This window comes from Mobula birostris, chromosome 13 (genome assembly GCF_030028105.1).
Source record: "Mobula birostris isolate sMobBir1 chromosome 13, sMobBir1.hap1, whole genome shotgun sequence".
Lineage (NCBI taxonomy): Eukaryota > Metazoa > Chordata > Chondrichthyes > Myliobatiformes > Myliobatidae > Mobula > Mobula birostris.
Window position 1 is genome coordinate 45,991,523 of NC_092382.1, and position 12,381 is coordinate 46,003,903.

Below are 12,381 nucleotides of genomic sequence, written 5' to 3' on the forward strand. Positions count from 1 at the left end.
TGACAAAATTTAGTTCAAGGCTTAAAAAAACCCTGCCAAACAGCTCAATAGTTAACAAATACAACAAAGACAATAAACAATTTCATCAATACCAACATTGACTTTTTTTTATATAAAAAATATCTTGGTCCCATTTCAATCAGTAAAATTTAAAGATAAATAAGAACTGAAATGATATTTACGCTCAAACCCACTTAGATTAACACTACCTTGGACAGGAGGAAGAGAAGTAACACACATGAAAAAAATATCACACAAGTCAGATAAAACTTCTAAGTATATATTTTCAACAAAAATGAACAGAATTCAGCACTCCAGGTGTGTCTATGCCATCGTGATAAGAAATACAGACCGGAAAACTTAAATGAGGGGCCAACTCAGAAAAATGAATCATCACTATGGAAGAAAACATTAACCAGTGGAACGAGTATGACCCTCCATGGGAGACATCCCAGTGATCTGAGCAGACGAGATGGTGACAAGGAAGCTTCGAGCACCTGACTGAGAGTTGGAGACCTCTTCCCAGAAACAGAGGGGTTCCTTGCAGAAATATAGGACAAGCCGGTTAACAAAAGGAAAAAAAAATGTGAATACATGCAATACGCACGAACACGGCGGGAGGAGAAGATGGCGGCACGCCGGCGTGTGCACAGCCCTCCGGTGAAAAATGATGTTGTATCTGTTAAATAGGGGCCGTGGACAACTCTGATTTGATGGAGAATGGACGTGAAAGCACAGAGGAACATCTGGAGAAATTTATGAAATGCCCATTTGCTGCTGTCATTACCGTGTGGTCGTGAAACTTTCAGAGGGTAGGCCTCAAAATCCCCGGCCTTGCCTACTTTTGGTGACCGAGAGGAGGTCGAATCGTTCAGACAGAGATGGTGCTCAGTACTCGGTGTCAGAGAGCTGATCACAGCTCGAAGTTTTCGGATGACTCAGAGTCAGATTGTGATCGGCATGGCAGGGAGAGTTTTTCTTCCTTCTCCTGTCTGTGTGAGATGTGGGACATTTGAGAAACTTTGAACTTTACTGTGCTCACTGATTTCTTCATCAAGTTATGGTATTGTTACACTCTTTGTAACTATATGTTATAATTATGTGGTTTTGTCAGTTTTTTCAGTCTTGGTTTGTCCTGTGTTTTGTGATATCACACCGGAGGAAATAATGTATCATTTCTTAAGGCATGCATTACTAAATGACAATAAAAGAGGACTACGTGTCTTCATAATCATATAAAAACAAGGCAGTAAGTGCAGAAAATGCCAAGAGAAACCAGACACAATCCAACACATTCCAGGATCCTGCAGCAGTTTAACTCAATCTGATTACTTGCAAAGGTACAATCAAATGGCAAATAATATTCACAAAAATCTTGCTTTAAAATACAAACTCATGAAGGCCCTCCATCACTTCATAAAGGCATCAGATTTCAAGCCTGATCCAGTTCAGAGTCAAAATATTACAAATTATATGATAATCAATACATTATTTCAGATAGGACAATCCATAATAACCATCCAGATATAATATTACAGGATAAACAAGCAGGAACAACTCCCTCAATAGATAAAACCATTCCCCACACACACGTTCCTCAACCAGTGGAGCACCTCACCACAGGCATTGTTTGTGTGATCAGTCAGACAACTGAAAGATTTTCTCTCTCAGTCAGCTTCCAAATGTTGTTACTCTGTCATGCGTTGCCACGCCCCACTGCTGATTCCCTTCTCCTCATCATACGTTCTTACCCCGACCGTCGTCAAGATCCCCAAACTCTGCCCTGTGCAGACCTGCCTCTGGTTTCTGACCCTGCTTCATTGAACATCCAACAGATGGTTTCCCATTCTGCTTTCAGTCTTTAGAGGACAGTGGTGTTTTCTAACAACCCTTTAGAAGCAGGAAAAATGACCCACAATGTGGAAATGAGTCGTCATTATGGAGGTTAACGACCAATGCCATTCTTCCTCAGCCCAGAGATTTCAGGGCGAAGAACATCTCAGACAGAACTGCAGTCAGCTCGGCTTCTTCAGTCTGCAGAAAATTCAAGGGAAACCTCTTCACCCACAGAGTGGTGACTGTTCGGAACCCATAAACACAGGGAGAGCGAGAGATGAACAACAGGGCAGGATTTAAATTGACCGTCATGGAACTGAATCACTGGCAGGGTCCAGCAAAATAAACTGATTTATTTGTCTCAGATCCAGAATATTAAACTCCAGTTCCACTAAAGGTGAATATGCAGCAGAAGAAACTCCTCCCATGCCCAGTGACCAGGGTGCAGAACTGGGTGTGGTGAGCATCAGCAATAATTGCAGAGTTCAGCACCAACAGTCACTCTCAAAATTGCATTCAGCAACTGTGATGGACAAATATCCAGCATGCAGCTTATTGAAACTTTCTCCCCAGTGTGAACCCGGCAGTGTGTCACAAGTGTAACATACTGTAAGGTTCCACTGCTAATGTAACGGCCTCTGTGCAGTGTTTCACTGCTGAGGTAATGGTTTCTCTGTAGCAGCAATGTTTAGGTTATGACTGGAGATAACAGGGTCTTGGAGTGCGGGGTCATCCAATGAGAGAAATGTTCTTTCTTGTGAGTCTGGAAGAGGGATTTTCGTGGTCTTTTGTTGTGGAGAGATGAGAAGATGCGAATGGAGAGAGTGGGCCCTTTTTTTTTGTTTACTTCACTAACCATATAGAACCATAGAACACTACCACACAGAATCAGGCCTTTTGGCCCTTCTTGGCTCTGCCGAACCATTTTTCTGCCTAGTCCTACTGACCTGCACCTGGACCAATTTAGCACATTATCATCCAGATCATTGATATAGATGAGAAATAACAATGGACCCAGCACTGATCCCTGTGGCACACCACAAGTCACAGGCCTCCACTCAGAGAAGCAATCCTCTCCTACCACTCTCTGGCTTCTTCCATTGAGCTAATGTCTAATCCAATTTACCACCTCTCCATGTATACCTAGCGACTGAATTTTCCTAACTAACCTCCCATGTGGGATCTTGTCAAAGGCCTTACTGGAGTCCATGTACACAATACCCACTGCCTTCCCTTCATCCACTTTCCTGGTAACCTCCTCGAAAAACTCTAACAGATTGGTTAAACATGACCTACCACGCACAAAGCCATGTTGACTCTCCCTAATAAGTCCCTGTCTATCCAAATACTTGTAGATCCTATCTTTTAGTACTCCTTCCAATAACTTACCTACTACTGTCGTCAAACTTACCGGCCTATAATTTTCCAGATTACTTTTAGATCCTTTTTTAAACAACAGAACAACATGAGCCATCCTCCAATCCTCCGGCACCTCACCCGTAGATACCGACATTTTAAATATATCTGCCAGGGCCCCTGCAATTTCAACACTAGTCTCCTTCAAGATCAGAGGGAACACCCTGTCAGGTTCTGGGGATTTATCCACTCTAATTTGCCTCAAGATAGCAAGCACCTCCTCCTTTTCAATCTGTACAGTTTCCATGATCTCACTACTTGTTTCCCTTAATTCGATAGACTTCATGCCAGTTTTCTTAGTAACTACAGACGCAAAAAACCCATTTAAGATCTCCCCCATTTCTTTTGGCTTCACACATAGCCGACTACTCTGATCTTCAAGTGGACCAATTTTATCCCTTACAATCCTTTCACTCTTAATATACCTGTAAAAGCTCTTTGGATTATCCTTCAGCTTGACTGCCAAGGCAACCTCATGTCTTCTTTTAGCCCTCCTGATTTCTTTCTTAGTTTTTTTTTGCACTTTTTATACTCCTCTAGCACCTTATTTGCTCCCTGTTTCCTATACGTGTCATACAACTCTCTCTTCTTCTTTATCAGAGCTCCAATATCCCTTGACAACCAAGGTTCCTTATTCCTATTCACTTTGCCTTTAATCCTGACAGGAACATATAAAGTCTGCACTCTCAAAAATTTCTCCTTTGAAGGCTTCCCACTTACCAATCACATCCTTGCCAGAGAACAAACTGTCCCAATCCATGCTTTTTGGATCCTTTCTCATTTCTTCAAATTTCGCCTTTTTCCAGTTTAGAACCTCAAACCGAGTACCAGATCTATCTTTATCAATGATCAAGTTGAAACTAATGGTGTTATGATCACTGGAACCAAAGTGCTCCCCTACACACACTCCCGTCGCCAGTCCTAACTCATTTCCGAATGGGAGATCTAATATTGCATCCTCTCTAGTTGGTACCTCCATATATTGATTTAGAAAACTTTCCAGAACACATATTACAAGCTCTAACCTGTGTAGACCTTTAACAGTATGGGAGACCCAATCAGTATGTGGAAAATTAAAATCCCCTACTATCACTAATTTTTGCTTCCTGCAGTTGTCTATCTCTCTGCAGATATGCTCCTCCAATTCTCGTTGACTACTGGGTGGTCTATAATACAACCCCATTTATGTGGCCATACCTTTCTTGTTTCCCAGCTCCACCCATATGGCCTCAATAGACAAGCCCTCTAATCTGTCCTGCCTGAGCACTGCTGTAACATTTTCCTGACTAGCAATGCTACCACCTGCACCCCCCACCACCCTTCATTCCTCTGCCTCTATCACGTCTGAAACATCAGAACCCTGGAACATTAAGCTGCCAGTCCTATCCCTCCTGCAGCCAAGTTTCACTAATGGCTATAATGTCGTCATTCCATGTGTCAATCCATGCCCTCAGCTCGTCTGCCTTCCACACAATACTCCTTGCATTGAAATAGACACACCTCAGGAGATTATTTCCACCATTCACAACCCTTCTAATTGTGGCTTTGCATGAGCTTTTAACATCATTTATTTTCACCCCCGCTCCACTATCTGCTCTGGCACTCTGGTTCCCATCCCCCTGCAAATCGAGCTTAAACCCTCCCCAATAGCACTAACAAACCTCCCCATAAGGATACCGGTCCCCTTGTAGTTCAGGTGTAACCCGTCTCTCTTGTACAGGTCCCACCTGCCCCAGAAGAGATCCCAATGATCCTGAAATCTGAAACCCTGTCCCCTACACCAGTTCCTCAGCCTCAGTCAAAGTAAGAATTATAAAGTTCAATCATTTAATCAGATATTGTTTACCATTTGTTATTTCATGGTACCGATTTGTAACAGAGGAGACATCATGCAGCATCCACCCAAACGAGATTTCTTAAGTTTGGCTGGGCTGGGGGGCTATCACCCCCTATATTAAGCTGCTAGCTGAAGGGAGAGTTACATAAAGTGAGATGACTGAGTGAATCCTTTCCCACATTCACAGCAGGGGAACGGCCTCTCCCCAGTGTGAACGCAGTCATGCACATTTGGTTGATTTGGCTGAGAGAATCTCTTCCCAAAGTCTGAGCAGGTGAACAGCCTCTCCCCAGTGTGAAGTCGCTGGTGTCTCAGTAGGTGGAATGACCGAGTGAATCCTTTCCCACAGTCTGAGCAGGTAAACGGCCTCTCCCCAGTGTGAACTGACTGGTGTCCCTTCAGTTGAGATGACTGAGTGAATCCCTTCCCACACACTGAGCAGGTGAACGGCCTCTCCCCAGTGTGAACTGACTTGTGTACAAGTAGGTGGGATGACCGACTGAATCCCTTCCCACAGTCTGAGCAGGTGAACGGCCTCTCCCCAGTGTGAACTCGCTGATGTTCCTTCAGATGAGATGAGTAAGTGAATCCCTTCCCACAGTCTGAGCAGGTGAACGGCCACTCCCCGGTGTGAACTCTCTGATGTGCCTTCAGTTGACATGACCGAGCAAATCCCTTCCCACACACTGAGCAGGTGAATGGCCTCTCCCCAGTGTGAACTCTCTGATGTACCTTCAGTTTAGATGACTGAGTGAATCCCTTCCCACAGTCTGAGCATTTGAACGGCCTCTCCCCAGTATGAACTGACGTGTGTACCAGTAGGTCAGATGATCGAGTGAATCCCTTCCCACAGTCTGAGCAGGTGAACGGCTTCTCACCGGTGTGAAATCGCTGATGTCCCTTCAGTTCAGATGACGAAGTGAATCCCTTCCCACAGTCCGAGCAGGTGAACGGTCGCTCCCCAGTGTGAAATCGCTGATGTATCTTCAGTTGAGATGACAAACTGAATCCCTTCCCACAGTCTGAGCAGGTGAATGGCCTCTCTCCAGTGTGAACTCTCTGATGTACCTTCAGTTTAGATGAGCAAGTGAATCCCTTCCCACAGTCTGAGCAGGTGAATGGCCGCTCCCCGGTGTGAACTGACTGGTGTCTCAGTAGGGTGGATGACCGAGTGAATCCCTTCCCACAGTCTGAGCAGGTGAACAGCTGCTCTCCAGTGTGAACTCGCTGGTGAGCCATTAGGTCAGATGACCGAGTGAATCTTTCCCCACAAATTCAGCAGATGACCAGCCTCTGCCCAGTATGAACTGACTGGTGTGTCCACAGGTGGGAAGACCGACTGAATCCCTTCTCACACACAGAACAGGTGAATGTCCTTGTCCCAGTGTGAACTTGCTGATGTACCTTCAGTTGAAATGACCAACTGAATCCATTCCCACTGTCTGAGCAGATGAACGGGTTCCCCCCTGTGAAATGACGGGCGTGCCAGTCGGTCAGATGATCGAGTGAATCCCTCCCCACAGTCTGAGCAGGAAGGATGATTGAGTGAATCCCTTGCTCCACTTGTTAAATATCTGGACCAAGACAGCAAATCAGGCGTGTTATGTTCGAGATTCCCATAGACAAATTCCTTGTCACTTTTAACCTGTAAAAAGATTTACAAAATCTATCAGTGGGTGTAGGACAACAGTTCAGATGAGATCACTTGGGTTGTCAAGGTGTGATCTGACATCACACTGTTACAGTGAGGTTCAACCCAAGTTGGAGAGAGAAATCATCTTCTAACTGGGCACAGTGCTGGTATCTGGAATGATCATCAAATTCTCTGATGTTCTTTCTGTCTCTATGAGAATGGGTTCAGAGGAGATGTGAGGGGTATGTTTTGTTACGCAGAGAGTGCTGAGTGTGTGGAATGGGCTGCTGGCAACGGTGGCAGAGGTGGATACAATAGGGCCTTTTAAGAGACCCCTGGACAGGTATATGGAGCTCAGAAAATTAGAGGTAATTTCTCAGGTATGGCCATATTCGGCACAGCTTTGTGGGCCAGAGAGCCCGTGTTATGGGGTAGTTTTTTTTCTATGTTTCTACCCTCCCCAATCTGTGACCTGGCTCAGTTTGACTCTCTCCATTGGTATTATTCCCTGTTCCCACTGAGCTACATGGGTGCCTGGCCCCACAGTAACCGAAACACTCTCACACGAATAGCCTTTGTTAACGTGCAGCTGGAATTTTCTTTCATGTATTACTAACTTAAAGTGCCACAGTTTTAACACCATATAAACAATTCCTGCTGAGATGAATGGTTGGTCCGCACAGCTGGTAAAAGGACTTAAAGTGAGTTTTTGTATTATTTCAGGTTCTTGTCACAGTCATAGAATAATACAATACAGAAACAGGCCCTTTGGCCCATCTGGTTGGTGCCGAGCTACTTAAACTTTCTACTGCCATACCCCTACCATCCAGGTACCTGTACAAACCTCTGAAATGTTCAACTTGAGCTTGCAGGCACCGGGTGTGCTGGCTGCTCATTCCACACCTGGATGACGGTCTGTGTGAAGAAGTTTCCCCTCATGTTCCCCTTACCATCTCAACTTTCACACTTGACCCATGGCTTCTGGTTGTAGCCCACCCAATCCCAGTGGAGAAAGCCAGCTTGCATTTACCCTATCTGTGCACCTCTGTCACAATCAAATCTCCCCTCAATCTTCCACATTCCAAGCAATAAAGTCCTGATCTGTTCAATCCTTCCCAATAACCCAAGTCCTCCAGACCTGGCAGCATCCTTGTGAATTTTCTCAGAACTCTTTCAACCTCTTTTACATCTTTCCTGTAGGTAGGTGACCTCAAGTGCAAACAAGACTCCACATTAGGCCTCACCAATATCTTCTACAAGTCAACATCCATAAGACTGAAAGAAGCTGCAGAAGATCGTGAACACAGCGCAGCGCATCACACAAACCAATCTTCCGTCCTTGGACTCACTTTACACCACACACTGTCGGAGCAGTGCTGCCAGGATAATCAAGGACATGACCCACCCAGCCAACACACTTTTCGTCCCTCTTCCCTCCGGGAGAAGGTTCAGGAGCTTGAAGACTCGTATGGCCAGATTTGGGAACAGCTCTTTTCCAACTGTGATACGACTGCTGAACGGATCCTGACCCGAATCTGGGCCGTACCCTCCAAATATCCGGACCTGCCTCTCGTTTTTTTTGTACTACCTTACTTCCCATTTTTCTATTTTCTATTTATGATTTATAATTTAAATTTTTAATATTTACTAATTTTAACTATTTTTAATATTTAATATGTGTAATCCAGGGAGTGTGAAGCGCAGAATCAAATATCGCTGTGATGATTGTTCGTTCTAGTTCCAATTGTTTGGCAACAATGAAGGATAAAGTATAAAGTATAAAGATCTATCATTGTCACTACTTTGGTTCATGAAGGCCAATGGGCTGAAATCTTTCTTTCTGTCCGTATCTAACTGTGACACCACTTTCAGTGAATTAAGGACATGTATTCCCAGATCCCTTTCTTCTACAACACTCCTCCATGCCTGAACAGTCACTGTGAAAGTCCTCCCTTGGTAGGTCCTACCAAAGTGCAACACCTCACACTTGTCTCCATTCAATTCCATTTTCCATTTCTCAAACCATTTTCCCAGCTGGTCCAGATCGCACTGCAAGCCATGATAGTCTTCCTCACTGTCCACTGCTGGTCCAGATCGCACTGCAAGCCATGATAGTCTTCCTCACTGTCCACTGCACCACCAATCTCGGAGTCAGCCACAACTTTGCTGATCCAGCTAACCATGTTATCATCCAGATTACTGATATAGATGACAAACAACAGATCCAGCACTGATCCCTGTGGCACACCACTAGTCACAGGCCTCCAGTCAGAGAGGCAACCATCTGCTACCACAGTCTGGCTTCTCCCAAAGACAGTGTCTCATTCAATTTACTATCTCATCTTGAATGCTGAGTGACTGAACCTTCTTGACCAACCTCCCATATGAGACTCTGTCAAGTGCCTTGCTAAAGTCCATGTAGACAACATCCACTGCCTTGCCTTCGTCCACTTTCCAGATAACTTCCTCGAGAGACTCTATAAGATTGGTTAGACATGACCTACCATGCACAACGCCATGCTGTCTATCCTTAATCAGTCCACATCTCTCCAAATACTTATATATCTGGTTCCTGCACATACATTTCAATAACCTTCCCCTACTGATGTCAAGCTCACCAAAGTACAATTTCTTGGTTTATTTTTAGAGCCTTTCTTGGACAGCAGAACAACATTGGCTGTCCTCCAATCCTCCAGTACCTCACCTGTCACTAAGGTTGATTTATATATCTGTGCTTGGGCCCCGACAATTTCTGCACTTGTCTTCCGCAGAGTCCTAGGGAACAACCTGTCAGGCCCTGGTGATTTATCCACGGTAATGTGCCTTAAGACAGCAAACACCTCCACCTCTGTAATCTGTACAGGGTCCATGAAGTTGATGCTGCTTTGCCTCACTTCTATAGACTCTGTGTCCAACTCCTGTGCAAATACGGATGCAAAAAAACTATCTCCCCCATCTACTTGGTCTCCTCATATGGATTATCATTCTGATCTTCCAGCGGATTAACTTTCCCCTTGCAATCTTTTTGCTCTTAACATGTCTGTAGAATCCCTGAGGAGTCTCCTAAATCTTGTCTGCTGGGGCAACCTCATGCCTTCTTTTATTTTAACTTGAATTTCCTGTATTTCATAAGTACCCCATTTGTTCCTATCTGCCTGTACCTGGTATGCACCTCCTTTTTATTGACCTGGGAGAAGAAGCACAAAGGGGTGATGGAGTTGCATGGTGGGAGCTGGGGGAAGGGGTTATTTAAATTAAAGTTGCAAGGGGAATGGGAGCCTGAATAACAGAACAGATAGTAGAGGGGTTGTGGAGACAGATGTTGTTCAGTCCTCAGACAAAGTCAGGAATGAAAAACGTTGAGCATGGCGCAGTGAATATGCTGAGCCCTGTATATTTCAATACAGGGAGCAGCGTAGGAAAGGCAGATGTGTTCACGGCATGGAACAACACTGGAATTATGACACTAGGATCTGGCAACTGTGGATTGTGACAGGCTGCTTTATGGCAAAGGTGTGCTTGGTAAATGGGAGGCCTTCAAAGCAAAATTTTGAGAGTACAAGGCGGGTATGTGCTTGTCAGAATAAAAGGTAAAGTTGGAAACTGTATCTCTTGGTTTTCAAGAGATATTGAGAACCTGGTGAAGCACAAAATGGAGTTGCATAACAGGGATAGGCAGGTAGATTCTTATGGAGTATAAGAAATGCAAGAGAACAAGGAGGAAATAAATCAGGATGGCTAAAAGAAAGCATGAGATTGCCCTCACAGAAAAGACGAAGGATAAGCCTCGCGGATTCTAGAGATAGATTGAGAGCAAAAGGATTGCAAGGCACAAAGTTGGTCCTCTGGAAGACTGGAATGGCAATCCACGTGTGGAACCAAAGCAGATGGGGGAGATCTTAAATATTTTTTTCATCTTATTTACTCAGGAGATGGACACAGTGTCAGTGAGGGTGTGGAAAAGCGGCATTAAAATCATGGACCCTGTACAGATTAATGAAGAGGAGATGTTTGCTATCCTGAGGCAGATTAGGGTGGATAAATCTCCAGGGCATGACAAGGTGCTCCCTCGGACCCTACAGGAGGCAAGTGCAGAAATCGTCAGGGCCCTAGCAGAGATAATTAAATCATCCTTTGTGCCGGGAGAGTTATCAGAGGATTGTAGGATAGCCAGTTATTTCACTGTTCAACATAGAACATAGAAATCTACAGCATATTCCAGGCCATTCAGCCCAATGTTTTGCCAACCATGAAACTTACCTAGAAACTGCCTAGAATTTCCCTAGCACACAGACCTCTATTTTTCTAAGCTCCATGTACCTATCTAACAGGCTGTTAAACGACCCTATTGTATCTGCCTCGACCACCACTGCTGGCAGTGCATTCCACACACCCATCACTCTCTGTGTAAAAAACTTACCCCTGCCATCCCTTCGGTATCTATTTCCAAGCAGCTCAAAACTATGTCCCTCATGTGAGCCATTTCAGCCCTGGAAAAAGCCTCTGGCTATCCACACGATCAATGCCCCTCATCATCTTATACACCTGAAAAAGGCTCTAAGCATAAACAAGGAAGTTATACATTGCTTTGAGGATTTGTTGGAAGTATACAGAAGCTTTTGCATCACCGCAATACACACAGTTTCTGTATTGTACATAAATATTTCCCCTGAAGCCTCCGCCAAATGACTGACTGTGGTGAACTCATTGATGGTGCAGTAATGCCAGTGAATATAAAGGGAAGCGCAGTAGTCACATTTGTGATGTGAAAGCTATTTGTTGCCCAGGGCAAAGGTGTTTGATATCATTATCTTCACAGAGTGAATGGGTCAAAACATGTCCTCACGGGTAGAAAGGTCTGGAACAAGAGGAGGTAGAACAAGCAACACACACAAAATGCTGGAGGAACTCAGCAGGCCAGGCAGCATCTGTGGAAAAGTGTACTAATGCAGAATTCCGGCATTTTGTGTGTGTTGCTTGGGTTTCCAGCATCTGCAGAATGTCTCTTGTTTGTGATTGGAGGTAAAATAAAGGTGATTATCAGAACTGGCGATGTAAAAGATTTTGTTCCCTTTCTCCGAGTTCCTAACCCTTTGATAGCTGGAGCTAAGCTCTGTCTGAGAGATCCATCGGTTCCCATTCCCTCATCAGCCTAAGCTCCCCGGGGTCCGTGCAGGGGATCGTGGGGATGAGAGAGAGAGAAGAGAACAGGACTGTCCCGGGATCGCGGGGCACAGTTTCCGGGAGTCACAGCAATTGCCCCTCAGTCGGTAGTGAAAACGGGCGCACGGAGAAACACTCACCGGCAGCGATATCCGAGGCCTTTTGTGTACTGCGCATGCGTGATATTCGGGACATCCGCAACCCTGACGCCTGCGCATTCGATCGGTGCTTCAGCGACCCCGAAAAGTGTTACGCCTCAGTGTTCAAGCTAATCACAGTGCCATTGAAAGTTTCTGCAAGCAACGGTTCAAGTACATACCTCAGTTTTTGTGTGTAGAAAACTCAGCAGCTCGTTTAACACAGAATGCAGCTCCCATAAAACATTACACTTAACATCAGCAAACGTTCCGCATGTTTAATGCCAAAGTAGAACGTTCTTACAACTGCAGATATAAAACACAAGAGATTCTGCTGTTACAGGAGATGTGGACACATT

General features: G+C 44.8%; 1 protein-coding gene across 1 annotated transcript; it reads right to left on the reverse strand.

Moving 5' to 3' along the window:
- Positions 1–134: 134 nt before the first annotated feature.
- On the reverse strand, positions 135–12,047 carry LOC140206770 (uncharacterized). The gene is made up of 2 exons (XM_072274979.1): positions 12,026–12,047; positions 135–6,734 (listed from the first exon to the last, which is right to left on the reverse strand). Exon 2 carries the CDS (start codon positions 6,326–6,328, stop codon positions 5,231–5,233), a length of 1,098 nt encoding a protein of 365 aa, XP_072131080.1. The 5' UTR covers positions 6,329–6,734; positions 12,026–12,047; the 3' UTR covers positions 135–5,230.
- Positions 12,048–12,381: the final 334 nt, after the last annotated feature.